Source organism: Pimephales promelas, chromosome 6, assembly GCF_988280905.1.
Source record: "Pimephales promelas chromosome 6, fPimPro1.hap1.1, whole genome shotgun sequence".
NCBI lineage: Eukaryota > Metazoa > Chordata > Actinopteri > Cypriniformes > Leuciscidae > Pimephales > Pimephales promelas.
Genome location: NC_142774.1, coordinates 25,061,455 through 25,086,705, shown reverse-complemented (window position 1 = coordinate 25,086,705; position 25,251 = coordinate 25,061,455). Strand labels below are relative to the sequence as shown.

Below are 25,251 nucleotides of genomic sequence, written 5' to 3'. Positions count from 1 at the left end.
CAATACTACAACCTCAAAAAGCTATTACCACAGAGCATCATTTGTAAACAAATGCATTTGGACGATTGCATCACATAATCAGTTCCGCATGCATGATTTTTCTGAGTCTGACGAAGTAAACTTGCTCAGTACACACAGGATCTGCGATGTGGGGCGCTCGGATACGAGTCCCGTGAAACACGAGTCACAATGAAAGAGCACAAAGACTTGTAAAACAAGCTAAAACGGCACGGTTGGTTCAGTAAATGCTTTAAAACTATCGGTTAGGTTTAGTGTAGGTTGTACATTATTTACTTAAACGCGATAAAGCGTTAACCTTTTAGGGACACTCAGTATATTTAATTGAATTTCTGAACTGATACATAAAACAATCAAAACACGGTGGATAAAATGGAGTGCGATTACAGTGGAAGCAGCAGAAGCAGCAACATAATATCAATTAGCAAAATGTTGCCACAGGTGCGTTTTTCCAATGAGCCCGGGTTGGATAAAAACATGCTAGTACAACATAAACAAATTGCAACATTGACCTAGTCGTCTGTTATCCCCCCCGCCCCCCAAAGAAAAAAAAAAAAAAACATAAAAAAAACTCACCTGCCAATAAACTCGCTTGATCACTAGTCAGAGGAAGAGCCACCCTCCCTGTGGAACGTGTTAGGAGACGGAGGGTGGAAAAAAAAACAAAAAAAAAAACAGGACGAACATGTTGAAAGAAAAGAAAAACTAACGTGCGGGTCACCGTGTCGGTGTCAGCACACCTCTCTGGGGACTCTGGCTGGTCTCAACCTTGTCATACAGCGAGCAGTCGTGTCGGCCAAGCCGAGAAAACGTCGATAGCAACTTGCCTGTGAAGAGTCTCCTGCGGGCCGCTGCTCTGTTTGTGTGTACGTGTATGTATGCGAGTGTGTCAATAGCAGCCTGCTGGTGGAGAGTCTCTAGTGGAGCTTGGCTCAATCTCCCTGCATCGACAGACCTGCCAGATCAATACTTGGCCCACCACTAACAAGCTGCTTCGGGGTCTTACAGCCCAGCAGAGGAAGCAAGAGAAAGAAAGAGAGAGAAAAAAAAAAAAAAAAAGGAGGGAGAGAGACTGAGCTGCCTGATGGCAGTCTTCGGAGTCCTCTAAAGTGTCCAGCGGCAAGAGGCTGAGATGTGCAGACTGGGTATAGACAGGTCACAGAGGTCAAAGGTCAAAGCCACTAGCACTGTAGTGACACGCCAGAGCCCGTGAATCATAGAAGATGCACGTTTCAGGCTGACAACCAAACATACGCATACACACAGAAAGCACAAATCATAAATTCTTTAATGATATCCTAGATATTGTTGCTAAGAGATTTCATATTATTCATAACAAACAAATACTGTATGTAAAAATCAGTGTTGGGAGTAACGCATTACAAAAGTAATACATTACAGTAACATATTAGTTTTTGCTGTAACGCAGTAGTGTAAGGCATTACTAATCAATTTTCAGTAATATTTTACTCGTTACATGTTCAGTGAGGCTTGTATTACAGTTGTATTACAGTGTATTGTCTGCTTTTACTTCTTAAAGGCAACAGACTATGTGAAAGTTTTAAAGCAGTCTTTTAGTGCCAGTTCAGAGCGGTCGCGTCTGTAACATTGTTTTTTCCTCATAAATGCGAACACGAAAACTAAAATAAAATGAATATTTTAAGTTCTATGGAGACTGCAGAGCCAACCCTTCCTCATCCGATTTGCGCAATAATTAATGTTCAGAATTACAAAAAATGTATTTTGCCTCCTATTTTTTTGTCACGCATGAATGTGTGTCTTTTCCCTAATATTAAAAATAAAACATAGACTGATATTTGTCTAATGTCTGGAGTCCTTTAAGGAAGTAGCCTATATACGTTTCAATACATGAATTTTCTGAGAATTTTTATTTCAAGTTTTGACTGCAAATGTCATGTCCATAATGCTGGACTTCCCCAATTTTGAATAATTTATCCTAGTTTTGTGGTGTAGGTCTACGTATTTTATAATGTTAACTTCAAATAATACTAATAGCCTAATTTAAAGATAAGGCAGCATTGGATCTGGACGGCAAGGAGAATAACGCTGGAGTTGGAAGAGGTGTGTCGCGATTCTGTAGGTTCGTAGATCTGAGTCGTGTGGCGAATCGTGATTTCGGTTTCATATTGCATATCGTTACAGCCCAAAAGTTAAGTTCTACTTAGTTATTTTGGTGAAAGTAACTCAAAAGTAATACATGAGTAATGTAACGCATTACAATTCTGAGACAGTAATAATGTACGGTAATGAATTACTTTTAAATAACAGTAACAAGTAATACCTAATGTATTATAGTTTGGAAGTAACTTGCACAACACTGGTAAAAATAGGCTGAAAAACGGAGCTAATTCAGTTAAAGGGACACAAGGCAGGAACAGCGACCCCTAGAGTAACTGTGGAGTACTTGTTTTAAAAACGTTACTGTCGTAAATACCACTCACGGAGAGCGTGACATGTTACATAGTATACAAAAGTACAATGTGTCGTTTAATGAGATCTAATATATGTTGTTAGTGGTGAGAATTTTCACGTGATTGAATACATATCCCCATAAACTGTAATGGTCCAGACGAAGAACTTTTTCCATGTGTGTCACAGGTTCTGGGTTCTAATCCCAACTAATAGTATAGTTTATTTTCCTCATCAAAACCGATTGTTTATTAGTGGCTGTATTTCAAGCAGGGACATGTTTTTTGTGCATTGGGTTTTGTGATTTCACCGTAATGAGTCTCTCAGTCCCCGCAACGGATTGAGCGCGTGTCCGTTTGAAGACAGTGCGCGTCACAACAGAACACTGAATCACTGAAACTGATCGCAGCGGCAACGAGCACTTTGGTCACTTGATTTCAAAAACAACAAATTTCAGGTCACCCCTTATTTAACAAATGAACTAAATGAATGCTCTACTAGAGTTACCTGGAGATGATTTATTTGTTTGTATTGGTACATCCGTGCTGCGAGATGTTTCAATGGTGACATATCACACCCGCGCCTATGCTCGTTCTGACTTCTCGCTCGGTCAGTCTGCTCTTTCCTCTTTCTCTGTTCCTGCGGCAATGCTTTCCTAGCTTTCTGTATCTTATATGCCGGCTCAGCCATGACGATAGCGTGACAAACTCCATGCCTCTCGACCTTGTTCCTGGATATGTGCAGTGTTGCCGTAAAGGAATATGTTACATCGCGAGAGCTGATATCACGCGATACTTCCTGATGCTGAGGCCGGCGGCTCGCCGCACTGAGGTTGCAAGTGAGATTTTTCCGCTCACAGGCACCAGGGGGGGGGGGTCGAGACGCCCACCATTCAACCCGAAAGAAGTCATATAACCATTTCAATAACTCTGAAGCTGTTAAATGAAGCTAAAATAACTGCATAGTGTCCCTTTAATCATAAAATGAAAAAAAAAAAAGAATATTTGTTGTGAACTAGATTTTGAATGTTGAAACAACGGTTTGTTATTGAGCCTTTCACACCGGGAGCGAAGTTTTTCTTTGGTGAGTACTGTCTCCCCCCCCCCCACACACACACCTCACCTTCACCAACACCAACTATGAAGCACACCAACCAGTAGGATTCAAGCTCTGGGTCATGTCTTTAGAGTTGATGCAGATACACATATCAGAACATTTGGTGGTGCTCAAGCACTATAAATTGGACACTGGAGCAGCCGTCTTCTACACACTCCTCACATGTTGAGCCTGAAAATGACTCTAAATGAAATATGTGCAGTTCGCTTTACACTACACGCATAACCTATAATTAGGTGGTTTGCATAAAATATTACTCAAACATTCAGTCTCCCAATCAATATTCTTTTGTACGTATTTTTAATTACCCACACAAAACCACATTCTTTCACTACAATTTTATATGTGAATTTTCTTCATTTCCTTGCATTAATTACCTTTTTATTTAATACAATCTAGGACTGTCAAAAGATTTAAATTTGTATTGTAGTTAATGCATACAGTTAATTTTTAAATAAGTGTGGAAAAGAAGTGTGTTTCAATTTGTTTAGACTATACAGGCAAAAAAAAAAAATATCTATCAGCATATTTAATAATTAGGACAAACGTATTTCTTTAACAAGATTCTATATTTTGAGTATTTACTGAAATAAATCAAATCAAATGATGCAAATATTTAATAATTAAATGATACATTAAATAATACACATTGAGATATAATTTATGGTCCAATGTTTTTGCTTCTGACCTTTTATGATTAAATTCCACAAGAGAAATGACTTTACTTTAGCTAAACGTCCCATCTGTTACAATTTTCAGAAATTATTGCTGAAATAATAGTAATAGTGCCTCTCATGCTCCTGTTCTTCTGATAGCCAGATGGCAGGGCAGCTGAAAGATGCGTTCACGGCGCACCATCTATTGTACCTTGATTTTGCTTTATGTTCAGCCTGACAAATATAGACCAATGAATAGAACATTCATTTGCGATTTCCTTTGCTTTTTCACAGTGTGAAAGGGCCTTAAAAGATTATTGTTCATTTTAATATCTGTAGATATGTTTTAAAAAAAACAAAAAACAAAAACATTCATTTTCCCTTAAAGCACCACTTTAACAAAATTATGTATATTGATAAAATGTGAATACTATTTGTTTTTAGTTGCTAATAAAATCAAACCTGCTGCTGAAGGATGTGCTGTACATGTTCAGTCCAATCTGTGTCTGGCCCACGACCCACACACGCCTCCTCACACTGCAAATCACAAAACATGGCCGGAAATGCTGTTAAAAGCCATGAAGAAAATACTCTAAATTTCTTTTGTGTGGGTGTGTAGGAGTGCAACGGTGTCACGGGATGACCCCCAAAGCAGCCCAGCTTAAATATTTGAAAATGAAAAAAAAAATAAAAAATAAAGTACTTGAAACACTTATGAGTACAATATTGGTACAAATTGTACAAATTATACCAAATGAAGGTTTGGTTGGCAATAGTAATAGTAACAATAATAATAATAATGAATACATTTTTGGAATGTTCATTTGACTATTAAGTTATTTGTAATACACGTTATTCTACATGTAACTATCTTTTGTTTCCCACAATACTCAGTCAATACTGACCTCATCTGTGTCCAGCATGTCCACCAGGTCTGTTTCTGTCATGTTGAGGATAGATGCTGCTTTCACTAGTGAGCATTTCGACATTCTGTTTCCTTCTTTTTCACCCTTTTTCTTCCTCCTCAAACGGGCTTTAGCATCCTCCACATTCTGTGCCAATTCATTAGCCAGTGCCTAAAAAATAATGGTGAAAATAGACATACGCATAAACATATAGTCTCTTACAGTACATCTAAAATGGCTAAAGGTCTAAAGAACGTGGTGTGATCAAGAGCTCAAAGTTAGGGATGATTTCGTCAAATTGGGAGCAGCCTGAACGAGTAGCCGAATGCTCTCGACTCTTGATGCAAGATCCACTGAAATTTCGAAGGCTCTCGTGTTGATTTGGAGACGAATTGCACATAAGAGACGACAAGCTGCTAAAAAGCACACACTTTGATTTACTTCCTTTTTGTATGGCACATATTATAAGAGGTGCTCTCAGAAGAGTGCAAATAATGGGGAGACGAGAGGCTCTTAAAATGGCGGTGGGTAACGTTGGGTCTTATTCTTTGTTGGGCCCGTTGAGCGAGCTAAATGGGAATTGTTGCTAAATACTGAGAGACAATTAAATGTTAAAGCTGCCACTGTACATGAGAAAGTCAATAAAGTGAGCTCCCCTTTGTTTCATTTTCAGCTTATTGATCGTAGCAATAATCTCTTGTATCATTCCCCATAAGCCTTGTGAAAACCTGACCTTGGAATGGACAGTCTCTGTGTGTGTGTGTGTGTGTGATTCCAGGTTAACCCACAGAAGTATAAGTGAGAGCAATCACACGCGGTTGATCAGAGCACAGTTCTTTGGGGCATGCTCCATTTCCCACATCTCCCCATCACCGTTATTTGTTTCATAAAGCCTCCATCATAAATACTTTAAATGGATCTTCATTATATTTCAGGGGATGCTACAGGATTACATAAAGGTTAGTCTTGCGTCCTCATTTTCACACACTGCGAATGTGCAGCATTGCCATTAGGAACTAAAGCATTTTAACTAGCAAATGTCTCTATAAGGTGTAAATTCTAAAAACATTCTTTTATGTACATTAGGGGGAGAAAAAGATTAGACGTACTTCAAAGCAGAGGTGACTTAACAGGCTGCAATTGAGCGTAAATGTGCAGTTTGCTGCCAAGAAAAAAAGAAGATGATATTTTAAGAGACTCATTGACCTTGACATACAGTCTTGAGAGTGTTCGTTTCCACTTTTTTTTTTCTCCAAAATAATAACAAAACTGCTTCACTGCTTATCTTTTGGCATAATATTTTATTAATATTTGTTTGGGGAAAAATATATATATACTATATAACAGTTAAAACTATATATTATAATATTTTCCCCAATATCTTTAATTGCAAAAACAAAATATAAACAATATTTCTCTTTTCCTCTAACAATTGTCTTTTACCCACCCTACCCCAGAGCGAATAATAATAACAATATATACTTAGTATAGACAAAAGTGAGAAAATAATTCTCAGCCCATTCTGTCTGATTTTGATATCCATATATCCAGGTCTCCTGAGTTTTTAAAATATAAATGTTTAGGGAATATTTCAATTTCAAATAGAGTATCATTCTAACAAACAAACAAACAACGCTTCTCCTCTGGCATTCTACAAACAGCCATTTCAAAACCAGGTCATATGTTACTAAAGCGATTTACTTCATTATAAAAATCAGATAGTCTGGGGCCATTTTTTTGGTTTTACCATATCAGGACATTTATCACATTTGCTTACTTTAAATTCGCAAAAAACATAAAAAATGAAATTTAACTCAGTAATTGTTTATTACATGGATGTGTATTCAACAGATACAACCAAAAAAGATTGTCTTGTCATTAAGTTTTACAATTAGTAGGTAAATATAAATTGTATATCATTTGTTTCCCCTGATAAACTGAGAGTAGATTATACAAATGCCACTGTTATACAAATATGCACTAGCAATTGGGTATAGAGTAACAAATGTAAAGAGTTAATAATCATCAAATAATGCAAATAATCTTTGTTGGCAGTAGAGGAAAATTCCTGTGCAATTGAGATAAATCGGTCAATGTGAACTTTCACTCCACTTTCACTTTGCATTTACATACACTACATAAACATTATTAAATCAGCAACATTCAAAATTCTCCAAAGGAATGCTCAGCTCATCAACAAACTGTCAAAAGAGCCTATGACTTTATTTAAAGCTTAATAGATATTCACTGTCACTAGTCAAAGGGTAGATTCAATTGACCTAAGCCCAGCGCACAGAAAAATCCAGAAAGAGATTAAGCGAATTTATCACATACTCTGCACAGCTCCCCTGGCCGCTTCTCGAGAGCCAACCGTACTGCAGGATAGTGTGATGGGGGCCAAGAGGAGAAGGGCTCTTACCCACAATCACCCTAGTCACAGGGCCAATTTACCAGCTCCCTCGCAGAGGAGGAGGATTAGAGGAGCCGAGGAGAAAAATTCCTCTTTAAACGACTTACCTGCATTAAACCACGCTGGATTGTATTAGAAGATAAACTATGGAGGAAATTACCGAGAAAATAAATTAGACGTTATCTTAAATCTTTTGTGACATTTGCCATTTTTCACTCTCACCACCATTTGAATGGGGAAGGAAATGTTTACCAGTACCACAAAGTAAAGTGTGGACAGAGTCGGTTTCTTAATGACGTACTAATCTAACACGCTGTCTTAAAGATGTCTTTATTAGTGCAGTAAGCATTTAATGCAATTTCAACTAGTCCTCAAGTTGAGAAGACAATTAAAAGCATGAAATCATTTCTCTGCTACAGCTGCACTATAGCACACTACATGTTATCAATTACTCAAGGCCACGTGCATTTGCATAATTCAAACAAAGCTCTTCGATGGATCGCCAAATGTCATTATGATCATCCCAAAAGATCCCGCTTGAAGCTTCCTGACAGGATGGCATGTTCAAAGCTCATCAATCCATGACAGGGGGATGTAGGCCAGAGAGCTGGGCCGTCTACAGGGACCATCATTAACACACTAGCAGGAATCAGCTACAGGTTAACTATGTTGACTATACGAAACCACAGGCTACACAACATGCTGGGTTTTGATGACAGATTTTTGCAAAAGAAGTTTTGGAGTGGAATCCATATGTTTTTTTCCCCCGTAAGGTTTGCATATTGATCATACCTCATATGTAACACCCTGTTTACACTTTAAGATCTGTTTGAGGTGATCTGATCACAAGTGGAGAGTGTAAATACAGGTGTAAAAAATGTATCGTGATCTGAACACATTCAGAGGTAGCTGGAAACGCAAATGACCTCACTGCATTTGTAATGGAAATTCTAATCTGTCCTGACAACAAAGGTTGCCTCTTCACCTGTCAATTTTGCTGGTTACATGCAGCTTTAAAAGAAAATAACCATTCAATATTTGTTAAAAAAAAAAACAGACAATGATGGCACTTCTTTGATATGTCTGAAATCAACATAATATGAAATGTGCAGAACACATATTATTAATAAAAACAATTTCTCTGCAAAACAGAATTGCAAGTGGTCACACATTTGACATGTTAGGTGAAAAAAAAGTACTAGGCATCGGCTTAAACAAATAATATGAACGTATTGCTCAAGACGGATCTTAATACCAAGTTTGAAAAGCCTAAAGCTAAAATGATGACAAACTATACGTCGGACAGTTGAAATACCTCAGTGAATGTGCGTAACTGGTGCAGCTGAGAGTCAGCGAGCGTGAGTTTTCTCTGCAGTGTTTCCAGAGCCTGAGAGCTCTGCTCGGCTAAACCATGCATCTGTTGGGACGCAGTCCGCTCCAGCTCAGCCATGGCCTGATCACATTCACCTATCCGCACCTGGAGGACAGTCACTCTCTGCTCCTGGGGATATGCACACAGAAATAAGAAATCCCACCCAAATAAACACTAATCTCACAATTATTTCATGATTTAGGACAGTACACTATAGGTAAATAACAGATATACAGTACAGATATCTAGTCAAATTATAGAATGAATCCAGAGATCAATAGCATAAGATGAAACTGGGGCAAAGTATGGAATTGAGGCCAAACATCAAACAAGACTAATGGTAATTAGGTGAATAATAAAAAAGAAAAAAGGAAGACAATGAAGGAGAAGCTGAAAAAGAGTGCTTCATTTACAGAGCATTTCACTAAAGTGACATTGAAATTACTGTGTGATGGAAATGTGATTGATGCAGATAGATAGTCAAAGCTATTAAACCTTTTTCTGAAGCTCCTCTTTGAGTTTTTGGCTGGTTGTCTCATGCTGGTTTTTTTCTGCGGTGGCAACGGTCAATCTTCTCTTCAGAGAGTCGACCAGGGCTTTCCGGTTAGTTGACTCCTCGGAGAGAGATTTTATCTAACAAAGAAAAGCAATTGTTATTAAATTAGACTGGGGTCACTAAGAGCAAAATTTCAATTACTTCAATATTTTGAAACAGACAGTTACGTGGAAGACTAGGAAGTTCAGACTCTGGATGAGTGACACGATCAATAATGGCAGAGAGAATAATTAATTCCAGGTTGCTCCAAGGCTGTTGCCATGGCTAGTACAGTCTCTTTTGTTTGAGCGGGACCTACCTTCTTCTCTAAATCTTCAGTTACTGCTCTGTGACTCCGCTCAGAGTCCTGGCAAATCTTTAGTCTGCTCCGGACATCTTCCACCAGCTGCCTTTTCATCGTCACATCCCTCTCTAAAACACCGATCCTGTACGCAAAGCCATTCAGATAAACATTTAAGGTTTTTTTTTTTTTCATTTTCAGAAACAAACCAACATTTTTTTTTTTAATGTGGACTCACTCACTTAAAAAAAAAAAAATAACAAATGGCAATTTATAATCAAACAGAGAGAAAATAAATAAAATTCCAGTAGTCACCAGATTCGCTACTAAATAGTTTAAACATCTACACATCTCCGGGACATAAAAGTGTTGGAATATGTTAACATTTGAGGGCTGTTTTATGGACTGCCTCCTTGACCAGAGCTGCTGTAATGATGAGTAAAGGTCCTTTTAAATAAATATCCTTAAATTCCAGAGAGAGAGTGCCTGAAGCAAATGCACTGAATAAATGTGAGAGCTTCTTATTGGAGTGACATTAAATTAAATAAGACTGGGTGGCCTGGGGAAATGGAGTCAGGTTACCCAACAGCCATTAATGAGAAAACCCATATTGACCCCGCTGTAGAGTGGACTAAGCCGTTTCTCCTGTTGACTTACAGCCACGCTTCACCCATCCTCCCCCACTTCACTCCATCTTTCCCAAAGCTCAAGAGAGCAAATGGCAATTAGATCTATAACATTTATTTTAGGGGTAAGCGTGCCCAAGAAGAATAGCGGGACGGTGATACTGATGACCGACACGAGCCTCAGAACAGCCCGCTGAAATGTTTGAATGTTTGCTTTGCTTCGCACTCCCCGCTTTGTCTCTTTGGTGTCGAGCTGCTAGATTGCTAATTCAAAATGCATTTTGGATGCTAATACAGTTGTAAGTGCTTTTATAGATCATGGATGCACAGTTTGCAGTAGAAAACAAAGGAGATGAATACATTTATGATATGGAAAGACAACAGGCGGCACATGAAAGGCAGGCCTTTATGAATAAGGCAGAGACCTCTGCGCCGGATATTGACTCAGGACATGGCAGCATGCTTTGAAATTCACTTTATTTGAAGGCAGTGCAGCAGATGTATTTTTTACAGCGTCTAGACATGTATTTCATTTAAACAAGCTGCGTGGCGTAAGGTGGCTACCGCTCACAGGGATTCCTCATCTGTGATTTCACATGTTGTCACTGACTGGCATGAAACCTCTGCGTTTTACCAGCATGCGGACACACGCTGTGACATTCACATGTTCCTTAGCATGCACATACTGGCGAAAAAAAATAAATAAAAAATCCTATTCTCAATCCATGCCTTTGTTTTCCAGTAGAAATGTGAACATACTTAAAACTACACTGTGTAGGAATATCACCCATCTAGCGGTGAAATTGAATAAGACTATAAACTGACTAGCCCCTCCCATTCCGAGGGCATTTTAACTCCAAACGTGGCCGTATTATTCCAAGATTAACATGCTCGTTGATGCGAGGAAAAATATCCTAGATACATTTATTTATTTATTTATTTATTTATTTATTTGTTTATTTATTTCGAGCAATATACAGTTACACATGACAAGGCAATGCGCAGCATTTTGGTTAATCTGTACAAGCCTTTAAATTCATAATATTTACATCGACTTTAACCAAACCTAAATCTATTGCTCGAAACGGAGTGGATAGAAGTCAAACTTATTTGAACCCACCCCGGTTACCAAAAACAGGAAAAACAAAACAATAATAATTACTTCCTTACACAATATCATAATACTCGATAGCAATTCTGAATATAAGTACATAAATGAAAACATGAGAAGGGAAGGAAGGGAAACCCTTTCTCCCTCATCAAGGCAAAACAATACCAAAACAAAACAAAACATATCCTAAATACGCACCATGATCATGAACTCAGGTAACAATTATAATAATACCAACAATGGTAATCAATTACCTACGAGGTAAAATAAAACAGAGTATAGACACATGGATACATCTAAGAAAATACCAACAATGGTAATCACAATACCTACAGGGTAATATTAACAAAATACAGTGAATACAACTCACAAAATTAAACCATTTCCGACATATATTGCGATAAAACCTTCTGTTTATAATGTACTTTAAATTGATGAATATTTTTGCTTTGTTTCAATTCCAGCCCCAAACTATTCCAAAGTTTAACTCCACATACAGACACACAAAAACTTCTCCTAGTTGTTCTGACCATAGGTATTACAAAGTTCCCATAACTCCTCGAACTATAAGACTTCTCACTATGTGTAAATAACTTTTGTATGTTAGAAGGTAAAAGGTTGTGAAATACTTTAAATAAAAATTTTGCTATATTAACTTTAACTAGGTCCTGTATTTTTAATAATTTAGATTTAAGAAAGAGTGGATTTGTATGATCAAGATAATCAGCCATGTTTATAATGCGTATCGCCCTTTTTTGTAGAATAAATAGTGATTGTATTAAGTTGTTATAGTTATTTCCCCATACTTCAACACAGTAAGTTAAGTACGGTAAAATTAAGGAACAATACAAGATACGTAGTGCATTCTCATCAAGTACCTGTTTGGCTTTATTTATTATCGCAAGGCTTTTGGAGACTTTGGTTTTTATGTGCCTGATGTGAGTTTTCCAAGTTAGTTTGCTGTCTATTATAACTCCTAAAAATTTTATTTCAGAGACATATTCAATTTGTAACCCGTCTATCTCAATCATCTTATCCATTTTTTCCTTATGATTACCAAATAAAATGGCTTTAGTTTTATCTAAGTTCAAAGACAATTTATTACTGTCCATCCATTCTTTAATATTCCTTAATTCCGTATTTACAACATTAATAACTTTATCATAATTGTCATCACAATAGAAAATGTTGGTATCATCTGCAAACAAAACTAACTTGAGTAATTTAGAAACATTAAATATATCATTGATGTACAAATTGAATAGTTTGGGGCCCAATACGGACCCTTGAGGGACACCACAAGAAATTAAACGACAATCAGAAGAGGACTCCCCCATTTGCACATATTGCATTCTATCACTTAAAAAGCTTTTTATCCAATTGCCCGCTACCCCTCGTATCCCATACCTTTCCAATTTCTTAAATAATATTGCATGATTAATTGTGTCGAAGGCCTTCTTCAAATCAATGAAAATTCCAATGGTAAATTTTTTATTGTCTAATGCATTTGATAATCCTTCTGTGGCATCAATTATAGCCATAGATGTAGATCTCTTGCTTCTAAATCCATATTGACTTTCATTTATCAAATTATATTTTTCAACAAATTTTTCTAAACGAATATTAAATATCTTTTCTAGAATTTTTGAAAATTGAGGAAGCAATGAAATTGGTCTATAATTGTTAAAGTTATGTTTATTTCCATTTTTGAATAGTGGAATAACTTTGGCAATTTTCATCTTCTTGGGAACACAACCATTTTGAAGTGACAGATTACAAATGTGCGTTAAGGGTGCTTTAATGTTATTTATAACTTTTTTTAATAATGCCATATTGACGGAATAACAGTCCATCGAGTAGTTATTTTTCGACTTTTGAACAATATCCATTACTTCTTCCTCACTAACTGCCGAAAGAAAAATGGTGTTTGAATTTATCTCAATTTTATCAATATTGTGCTCTATTTGTTCATCTGGGATACTTGATACCAAGTCACGGCCGATGTTTACAAAAAAATCGTTAAAGCTATTCACTACCCTGTTCTTAGTATGATATTCACCATGTGCATCAACAAAATATTCAGGATAAGTCGTTTTTTTTAAGCCTTTTTTGATAATGCTATTTAATACCTCCCAAGTTCCTTTTATACTAGTTTTATTATCAATCAATAATTTCTTATAATAACATTTCTTGGCTATTCTTAATACATCCGTTAACTTATTCTTATACAACTTATATCTATTCTCTGCTTCTTTAGTTTTCAGTTTAATAAATACTTTATAGAGATTATTTTTCTTTTTGCATGCATTTTGTAAACCTTTAGTCATCCAAGGACAATTGAAATATTTGTTGCATTTACTGTAGACTGAAACAGGGCAATACTTGTCGTATGAATATGTGAATATTTCTAAAAATATATTATAAGCTTTGTCTGTGTCAGTCTCTCTATTTAACTTGCATTATGCACAACCAATGCACAACATGTCCTTGAGAATAGGCGTGATCCTCCATCTTAAACAGGCTTTCAAATCTGCCGGGAGTCGCGAGTAATCTCCCCCTCGCATTTGTCACGGTGCCACTGAGTGTAAAAGCGCGAAGAGCGAAGCTTGAATTCACAGGTATGTATTTTCAAGACGGAGGCGCAATAGGACTAGCTCGTATCTATTTTAAATGGCATATTCTATGCTTAGGAGAATACTTGATTACTTGGTAGAAGTAACTACACATAAATGAGCACATATACTTTTGAAATGTTTTTTTTTGTGTGTTTTTTTGCTGAGAATCAACATACACAGTGTAGCTTTAAAACAAGAAATCTCCTTGAGAGGAAAAAAAATATATATATCACAATTTTTTTTCAAGCTAAATCTCACTAAATGTATTATTTACTATAAGATACATGTTTTTTTTCACTGAGATGGGCTAGAATCAAGTGACGAAGGAAGAAAATAAAAAGGACAGGGAGATGGAATGCAGTTAACACAACAGATTGTCAGACTCGGTGCCCAGGGCAAGACATCTTATGACAATAGTGCATAACTACATGGGAAGGAAATTACACCTCCTCTCTCTGCACATAGCCAGCTTCACGCATTTCAAAATCCGGTGTTGAAGTCTGCCACATGGTGGAATCAGACACTGCAAAAGTGACCCAGAGCACGAGAAAGAGAGGGTGAAGAAGTGAGAATACCTCAAGACTGAAGGAAAGAGAGGGGATAGAGCGCATTTACCTCTCGTGCAGTTCTTTCAGAGTCTGATCTCTTTCATCTAACTGAGCCCTCAGGCTCTTGTTAGCAGCAGTGTGTTTGCTCATCTCACTGCTGGCACTCTGTGGAGAGAAAGAGTCACACATTTATCCTATCATTTGATATCCCATTGTGCACGACTCATTTATGAGTATTGAGCCATCGGGATGCTTGATGAGGATGCTGTTTCACATCTGTTTCACAGAAACACATCTACTTATGTCCCGTGTATTGGCTCTAGTTTCTTTTATAGGTCAATGTTGTGACACTAATTTTTTTTGTCGAGATATATACAGTTATTAAAAAAAAAAGTATATTTATTTAGACATATTATGTGTGAGGCTTAAATTAATAGGTGTGGCTTAAAGTTAAAAAAGTATCAGTCTGGACAAAAAGCAATTAAGTACAATATGGGATTAAAATTCTTTCAAAAAGGTAAACTAAGGAGTTTGATATATCTTTTTTTATTATTATTTGGGCAACACTTTACAATGAGGTTCATTTACTATATTAGTTGACCCTCAGTGAAAAATATTTCTAAATCATTTATCAATCTACATTATTAAAATCAAAAGTTGTATCTGTTAATAGTCTTTAATGGACCTCAGATAAACGGTTGGATTTTTATTAACCATCATTAACACAAATTTAGAAATTTTGTAACAAATGCTCATTTTTTGTTAATATTAGTTGTTAATACTAATAAAAAAAAGCATAATATTTTAAGAAAAAAGGTGGCTCAAACTTACTCAGTAAAATACAGCAAGCCCTGTTGTTATCATGACAATGAAATAATAATTTCAGTTTCAATAATAAATCACAGGGAGGACCCCTGTAGATACTGATGAATGTCCGCCATGGTCAGTTTTTTTTAGATGTAAAAAAAAAAAAAGTAATCTACTACATGAAAATTCATAATTTGCAAAACAAACAAATAAACAAAAAATAGGTTAGATTATTGTAGTTTTTTTGTATATTCGTTTTTTTTTTTTCTTTTTAAATGAACAAGACATGCACTCAGAGTCAAATATTCAAAGTAAGGGAAATATTTATTTACTTAATGGCTATACTGTCTTTTTTAGAGCCTTTTTATTTAACCTTTTTATTTAAAGGCTCTAAAAAATGCTTGAAACCCACACAAATACAATTCTAAAAACATGACAGGTCTCAGACATGCTTATTTGTCACTGAATCTAAAATTATTTTTTGTCCCACAGTAAATTTATATTTTTATAATTTATAGCATTACTTATTACGCTGGGTTTTGATCTATTTAGTGGCACATTTGCTCAACCTCTGTGAATGTGTGTCAAGGTAAGAGGAACACGCACAGAGCGTCTGAAAACTCTGACGACAGGTTGAGTTGGTGGGATGCCTGTGATCATGTGAATGATGGATATTTGTATGTGCACCTTGTCTTTAGTTGAAAGGAACGGAGGACTCGTTTATGTAGCACACATCCTGACTGCATTTCACACACACCCACACACACAGTCTCCTGTCTCTTGAACATGACACTATCATTGAGCCCAACACAGAAACATAAAGAGCAGTGCCAGACCCCATAAATCAGTTTCCTGATATTATACACCAAAAGTGTCACCAGCTTTTAACACACTGACTTGTTTATAGGAGAAAAAATAAATAAATAAATAAGGAAAACAATGTGAGGGCTGGTTCACACAGAACATGTTTTTGCTTTGAAAAAAGCAAGATGCGGGCAGTGGAATGGGGAAAATACGCAAGGTCTTAATTCAACGTGAGTATCACGTCTTTAGAATGCAATACGCCAGTGCAACGGTAAAACACGTCAGTCTAGTGCGTTTACATAGAAAAACTCAAAAAATAGTGCACTGGAATATAACAGTGACCCTTAACAGTGAAGTTAACAAATGGAGAACCTCAAACTTTAATGTTTGAACATTATTTCATGAATGACAACTTCCCAGTGCTTATCAAATCTACAGCATCATGCGATTGTGCATTTTTGAATATGCACATATCTATAGCCATTGGTCACCATTTATTTTATAAGATAAATGACTGAATAGGTGACCAAATAAAATTAGATGCTGCACTTCACAGTTTAATTTAATTTATTTAGTAAAATATCAACAATGGGTTCATTTCCTTATCTTAATAGTCTTAGAAACTTGTTAACTACTAGAAACCACTGCTTTACATACACAAATAATACAATTATTGAACATTCTGAAATATTTTTATAATAATTCACATAATTCATATTATATTATATTATATTATACCTTGCTTCATAATATAGCTTGCTAATAAATCTGGTATTGTACTGTATAATATGAATATTGTTTGCCTGTGATGAATTAATTGTTATATTCTTCAGAAATATAGCTATATAAGTGACCGCAAATGTTAGTTATAAAAAGAGTTATTAAATGACCTAAAATAACCACTTTATAAAGACAAATATTTCTAAAAACAGTGATTGCATAAACCATTGTCATAATGTCCATTTGTTTTGTACTGATGCGAATCGTTCCACACAGGTTACTGTTTTAATCTATCAGTCAAATGTAGAAACTGTTCCTATTGAACTGAAAATAATTGTAAGAGACCTTCAGTCGTTGAGTGAGCTGTTTGACTTGGGCCTGCATGCGCTCCGGTTCCATGGCATGGGGGTTCACCGGTATTTGCTGTCGGATATGTCTCCACCGCTCTAACTCCATCTGCAGAGACGCCTTTTGTTGCTCCAGACCAGCCAGCTCGCACGCCTGCTTCTGCTCACCAACACACAAACAACAAATAAACAAATCCACATGTAGGAGCTCTAACAACAGCTGCGTAACAACAGAGCAGATAAATATCAATTAAGTGAACAGCACAACAAAAAGGCAAAAGTCTGATTAAACAGTTTCTGGTTGGTTTTATGATTAAGGAGAATTATTTAGGCTCAGGACTACATTTGAGTTTGCGATTAAAGCCCTAAATCCGATTAAAGCCATATGCTAATAAGGAGGCAGATCATTCCTCCGTTATTCTGTTGATTGTCAGCCTTAATAGAGCCATTGTCGGTTCGTCCCAGTGCACTCTGGGAGTTTATCAACACTGCGTAGAGCTGAAAGCTGAGCACCAGGGCTAATTGCACTCACTCACTAACGCACACACACACACACAGTTACTGCATAGAACTAAATGAATAACACAAATCCCTGTTTGGGGAATAAAACCACAGAATTTTAAACAACACTCAGTTGTGATACTTCACTCTCTGTCCAAACATAATGATTTCTTACTGCACCTATCATAACCTATGTGGCGTGGCATGGCAACTCAACTCTCTCTCTCTCTCTCTCTCTCTCCCTCGTGGAATTCATGCAACTGCCATTCATGCAACTGCTGATATCTGGGTTCTGACCTTTTAATAGAGCATTCTCTCTCTGTCTCTTTTTTTTAGGTTTGCACTAATGAAAGTCATGCCGGCATCATACTAAAATGCATTGATACTGTTTCCAATAATATGAGGGTTTGTAAATGACTCTGCACTGGAGGATCATGTGGCTTTCTGTCTACATCCACACACATCCACTGCCCCCCCAAAAGCAAATAAAACACAGATTTTCAGATTTGATAATGCCAAGGACCTCATATGATGATAACCTTCGAAAAATGTGAAGCTAGACATTTAAAGGGGTCATATAATGTACATGTACTTTCACAAGTTGATTGTACTGAAATGTGCGTTGGCACTGCAGTGCCTCTGTGTGTTTTGATCTCCTTATGCGTTTTCCCGTCTCAAATCGAGCCGTTCGACTGAGTAACGTCACACGGTTGGACGCCCCTCCCACGATTGTTGATTGACAGCAGCGTTTCAACACATCCCCGCCCTGAGCGAGCTGTCTTCATAGTCCGTCATTGTTAATACGCAGGAGGGGAATGGCGTCTAACGTCTAAGCGATTGTGGTGTTCTGTTCTTGTGTGTAATAGCGAACAAAGCAGTCATTTTGATGTTCCTAAATCCGAATCACTGAAGACACACTGGCTGAGTTTTGTTTTCGAAGCGAATATTCCCCACGAGCAACGTCAATGCTTTCATGTTAGCGCGAATCATTTCTCAGCAGACTGCTTTATAAACGAGGGTCCGTATAAAGCTGGTTTTGCTAAGAAGCTGCTCCTGAAAAAAGAATCGGTACCAACTATTTATGTTCCCTCTGCACCTCCAGAAAAAGTGAGTGTAAAATTTTATTAACCTTTATATTATTTTTTGAAAATCGCATTTTTCATGACTATTATTTAACTTCAATCTGTCAACGAACTAACGTATACATCAGTAAACACAGAGCGTTCGTATCTTACTACTCTACCCAGCCAGTGCATACAAAAATAAATCAAAGTGACATTATGTTAACCAACCATTCAGAAACGTCCTGTTCGAGCCTTAATTGTCGAACTTCTCCGACTCCGGTTCAAACTGATACGGTTGCACAGATGTGTCCTCAGAGACTCCCGCTGCCATTGTTTTTCCAAAATATACCCTCAACTGTTGTCAAGGCAACACTCCACGTGTATTATGTCAAAACGCCCACAGAATAGAGGGGCGGAGTGAGCGAAACTCATTATCATTTAAAGGCATATGCACTGAAACGGCGTGCTGAAAACAGAGCTGCTTTTGACCAGGTAAAATTTGTGTTTTCTTAAAATACTAATGAGAATTTTTAATAAAGGTATATTATAAAGTATATTACTGTGATATCTTGATGCTTATTGTCACTTATTCCATATTCTTAGTTCTAAATAGCTGCAGATCACGATAGGCTCTCAGGCCACAAACTGTTAAAGCCTGTATCTGCCAAAGCACAAAAAAAACAAGTTTTTATTTAGACCCTAAACATCATATTAACTTGTATAAAAATGTCATTATATGACCCCTTTATAAATGTAAGGTATAAATGTGAAAACATACAGTACTGTGCAAAAAGTCCACCATTAGATGTTGTTTTAGCAATGGTATAATGACCCTAAATATGGTAGTTACTTATCAGTCTCTTTATTAGAACATGACAAAAAAAAAAAAAAAACAGTATTAAAAAAACAGAAAAAAAAATCCAAGAGAAATGGTTCTATAGGCTAAAAAGGCAAGTATTTAGTGACCTCCACTTGTCCAAACTTGTGCAATGGGCTATATACACGCATAAGTTCCGCATTTGACGTAAGGATGCTCGTCCATTTCCGGTTGTGTAGATTAAAGAACCGAAGAAAAAAAAACCCCGGACAAAACGGGATTATGGCAGAGTCTTCAATATTGTCCTCCCGTCTTTGAAACGAAACGTACATACGTTTAGATGTAATTTTATATATAGTTATGTTTATTTAATATAATTTTAAAAAGAAGCATAAACACAACGAGGGGTGTCTGTTTTATCTGTTTTTGTGACTAACGTTTCATTAGTATAATAACCATGGAGTATAAAATTCAATTATAAATTCTCGGTATTGCATTGGACTCTATGATCGGCGGAAGTTATCGAGCATCCTTAATCCTTCACCGGAAATAACGCCGTGCATAGAGCCCATAGCAGGAAAACAGATATCTTTATTAACCTAAATGGAATGGAAAATGACTGGAAAACTTTCAAAACATGATGAGAAGTTTCCCAGAGTTTCTTCTTTGAGAAACTGGAAGAAGTACAAGAGGTCACACTAAATACTGATTTTGCTTAAAGAAGCCATTTTATCTTTTTATTTTTACTTAATTTTGTTACTTTTTTTGTACATATTTCCTGTATTTCTGTTTGAATCTTAATAAAGAGACTGAAACATAAATATGGACTGTCATTAAAACATTCGTAAACAACAAAGTTGGTAGCGGCCTAAGACTTTTGCATGGTACTGTACATTTTAAAATGTGTAAAAATCTACATTTATACAGTGACAAACAGAAAACATTAATACGTGTGATAAAGACAAAAATATTTGATGTCGCAAAAAAAAAAAAAAAAAAAACAATTCATAATGTCATTGTACTTAAGTCAAAATAAAAAAATATAAAAAAAATAAAAAGTATTATCTGGAGATCATTAAATAAATAATGAAGATTTAAAATAAAGATTTTAATTACTATTTTCTAATGCTTACTCTAGGGCTGTCAAAAAATAAAATAATAACAAAAAACCTGCATAATTTTGTACAAGTTGTATAATGACACAAATAAAATTGTCATTTTTTTAAACATCCAACATACTAATAATATAAAATGTGCTAAATGTTACACATATTTAATTATTATCTACAATAAGTTAAAACATGAACTAATTTCCCTTTGCAGTCTTCAGTGGGTTACCACAACCCAGATTGAAAACCCATGCTATAAACAACTGTATGTACACTATGGTCCACAGTGTTTCAAAAATTATGAATATATTTTATACAAATATAATTATATATATAATATTATATAAAATATATTTTATTTATATTATATCATTTTTTTTTTTGCAAGAATAAATTAGCTTGATCTAATTTGTCACGTTTCAGATCACTGATTTACGAATTGCCACGACCAGTCAGTCACCTGGAGCAGTAAATTAAACTGTCAAGCTGGTTCGAATCCAGTCACACTCGTCTCCCTTCCCAAACTTGGACGAGATGTGGGGAGGTTAGTTAGGCTTAACGTTAACAGCTCCTGAAAGCCTCACTGTCAGACGAGCAGTCTAATCCTGAGGTAATCCCGACCCTTCCAAAAAAAGAAACACGGACTACACCTGCAAATTACACAGATTACAGGCCCGGCCTGTCAAACAGCCTGTCAAGTCCCTCCTCCATGGTGATAGAAAGGGGTTCTGCCACACTGCCCTCGTAATCCCACCGCTATGATTAATCTGAACGGCTCAAAGGAGTGACAGCCATCTTGACGAGAAGGCTGACCTGAGTGGGGGTAGATAGGCGATGGTGTCCTACCTGTCAAAGTACATTTAGTGGGTTTCCTCTGTCATCCGTAACAACATGAGCTTAGATTGAGGACAAATAGAGCACTTTTGTCACCTACACTTATTGTGTCACAGCACCAGCTTGTGGTAGGAGCACTTGTTGAATAAAATAAAAAAATATGTTGATTTTTTATTTAAGAAAGAAAGAAAGACAGCAGCTGGAAGCTCTACAGGGATATGCCCTGTGATTGACTGATGAAAGTGTCACTTCACTGTTGAGCATGTGTTCCACTTAGAGAGAACAAGACACACACACACACACACATTACACTGCAGCAGATGCAGTATATAAGGTGGTGCTAAAATATCCATCAACCACAGTTCTAACACATGTACGGAAGGGAGAAGCCATTCATCTCATCTAATATGCATCACAGACTCTGTAATAAGAGATCCATTCTCTACTAATATTGCACATGACATCCGTGTGATCACTACAGGAGCTCTGTGACACTTCAGCTGTGGTACAGTATGACTACTCTGCTTCTAGGTTTAATTGAACTTGGCCGTTTATCACAAAAGCTTTGTCTTTTCTGCCTAGGCAATATAATGAGAGAGAGAGAGAGAGAGAGAGAGAGAGAGAGAGAGAGAGAGAGAAAGACATTAAAATGAGCAAAATAAAGGATCGATACCAGACCACAAAGGGCACAGGGATCAATGTGAGCTGAGAGAAGTGTGACACCCGACACGAACACTAATACAGAAGAAACACAGACTCGCACTCACACAGACAGAAGAAAAAAAAGCACCAGAACATGAATGGATACAAATAATGTGCGGAAGTGTAAAACTTGGCTGATAATAAGAAGTTTAAAACTGATGCAATTACTACTAAATAAATTAAATAACAGAAATTTTGGTCAAAAAATTGCACTATATTTGCTTCCAGTTAATAGAACCGTTAAACTAAATATTCCACCAGTAATCTTGCAGCTGTAATGACATTCATTTCATTATGAGTAAATAATTCACTGTGATTTCACTTTTATGCAACAGATCAATTAGTAATAAATTTACATGTTATGCAAAAAAATGTACATTACTTTGTCAATTTTCACCAATATTATAATACCAATAAAATGTAGTCCAACAAAAGGTTAAAGCCACCGACATATCGACAGAAAATAGATCCAAATGAAATATGTTGTTTGAAGATTTTTTTTTCTTCTTTCCTCCTCTTTTTTGATGTTCTAGAATATAACATTTTATCCCGTTCCACTTATTAGTCTTTGTCTCCTCTCACGGAAATTCTTTGATCTACTTTTATTACATTTCTGGACAGTTTAAAAGGGCAAAGGACAGTTTACAGAATAAGAATGTTTATATGACGATGTGCAAAAATGGGCAGTTCGTTTGAGCAAGCTAATAGTTTTTGTTTTTGTTATTATTATTATATTTGTAAAATGAAAATAAAAAGACTTTCATGCAGAATCAACTGAGAAACAGCAGTTGTAGTTTTTTTCTATTCTGAATAAGTGTATTTTAACAAACTGGTTGAGTCAATGATTCACTTGTACAAAATGTAATTTGTGACAAATACTACTATTTGTCCACTAATGCACAGACTAACTATCTGGAATGCTGAAATTATAGAAACACTGAAAAGTGATGTTGAACAGCACCCGGCTAATGAAATTCCCCATTTCAATCAAGTACTTCAACACTCTATTAAAAGATACTCTATATTTAAATGACTCAATGCACTAAATTAATTATCTTTAGACAACCAATATAATACTGATGTTGGACTTAATATTGACAACCATCGGAATGCCTGGAATTTCAAAATGTCTTGGTTACCAATGGAAACACCCAATTTGCAGGCGTAATCTCTTAACAATGATGACTTTATACTGCAATCTAAAGTGTCTGATAATAGGTGGTTTATCAAGATGATGTGAGATATATTCAGGTCACATGATCTCAATGTGATTGACCATTCTTATAGACTAAAATAGCTTTTACTAGACCACTAACATCTCAAGTGAATAACGTCAAAAAGTAGTTTTCATTTCTTTAGGTGTAAAAGTTTTTTTGTGGACAAATTTGCTCTCTTTTTTTCCCACCTGCATCTCCTTCCATCATAGGAACATCTGCTGGTGGAGAAGTGTTTTACTCTAAACCCCCCAGTGCTGTGGGATCAGACACTATTCAAATAATTAAATCTAGAATAAAAGACCCAGCATACGGCTAGGTGAACTCATGAATATACACAAGTATATTTGCATTCAAAGGTGCAGAGCTGGATTTGACACCCAAGTGTTAAAACCCCCGCCATTCCAGCTGATAGCGTGATGGTGGGCTGCCGTCTTTTTCCCTGGTTGCCATAGTTAGCACTGATGGAGTCTTATATCAACTTATATCATATCAACATTTGCCTGGTTGCTTAATACAGATTAATGTGTTTCCCTCTCCATTTATCTCTCTCATCCTCTATATAGGCCCATTCTTGCAGATACACAGCATTTGGTTATCACCCATTACCAAAACAACCAGCCAAATGCTATAGGACAAGTAAACAACACATTTTTCCATCAATACTTGGAACGGAAAAAAAATAAAATAATTTTTGGCGATGAATATTTGCTGTTTAACATGTAAAAACAGATAAATGAATAAATTAAATAAATAAAAAATACGCTGTTTTTTTCTTTTTTATTCTTGAAGTAGCTTTTAAGCTTTTAGTATGTCTTTACCCCACATCCTTTACTATTACAGCATGTACAATATTGAAATGCAATGAAATTAAGTCATTCTATTTGTAATGTTCTGTAATTGTTAATAAATGATAAATAAAAACAATCAATCTGATCATTTGCAATTTAGGCCTGGCTTTCAATTATACTGCAATATTTAATATAATTTTTTATATTAAATATATTTATAATTATAATTTTTATTTTAATTTGAAGGTTATAATTTTAATTTGTATCCCTTTTATCCCCATTAATTAAACAATAAAATAAAATGATATATATATATATCAAAATATATATATATATATCAAATATATATATATATATATATATATATATATTAAATATCACATTTTTAAAACACTGTTTTTATATTGTTTCCACATTAATTTGAAGATTCAATGTGAAATATATTTATGATTACAAGTTATGTGTTATATGTATGGTACAATGTTAGGAGCAATTGATTGTGTTTTCTCACAGAAATGTATGTGATTAATTATATGTTGACACTGATATCTGCTATCACACACTATTTAACGAGGAAGATGTGTCTGGTTCCTCTCAAGGTATTTTCTTTACTCTACGGAATTCATCTGTCTGTATGTTAAATCCCTGTATAGTTTTCTAACAGACAACCATTCTTACACAAGCCAATAAAGGAAAAAAAGAAGACACAACATTCTCAAATTAACATAAACTACAACGCACAGTCACGTTCCACACACCACAATGATTTTATCACCTAATCAGACGAGAGGATCAAATCTGGACACTCCACCTCTAGCCAATTAAAGAGGGTGATCACACTACAGGGCAGCAGGGGGCAGCATGTAAGGGCACTCAACCTGCTGCCCTTTCACCACTC

The 25,251-nt window shown here is 36.0% G+C and overlaps 1 protein-coding gene across 3 annotated transcripts in view; it reads right to left on the bottom strand.

Moving 5' to 3' along the window:
* The window catches only part of cntln (centlein, centrosomal protein), a 183,158-nt gene that overhangs the window by 5,509 nt on the left and 152,398 nt on the right, over nucleotides 1-25,251 (bottom strand). For all 3 annotated transcript variants that reach the window (XM_039694577.2, XM_039694574.2, XM_039694584.2), the window contains 7 exons: nucleotides 17,320-17,481; nucleotides 14,711-14,808; nucleotides 9,762-9,888; nucleotides 9,403-9,540; nucleotides 8,851-9,036; nucleotides 5,126-5,296; nucleotides 4,683-4,757 (listed from right to left, as the gene is read on the bottom strand). In XM_039694577.2, coding sequence (XP_039550511.2) covers nucleotides 4,683-4,757; nucleotides 5,126-5,296; nucleotides 8,851-9,036; nucleotides 9,403-9,540; nucleotides 9,762-9,888; nucleotides 14,711-14,808; nucleotides 17,320-17,481 — 957 coding nt within the window. The remainder of the gene's footprint in view (nucleotides 1-4,682; nucleotides 4,758-5,125; nucleotides 5,297-8,850; nucleotides 9,037-9,402; nucleotides 9,541-9,761; nucleotides 9,889-14,710; nucleotides 14,809-17,319; nucleotides 17,482-25,251) is intronic.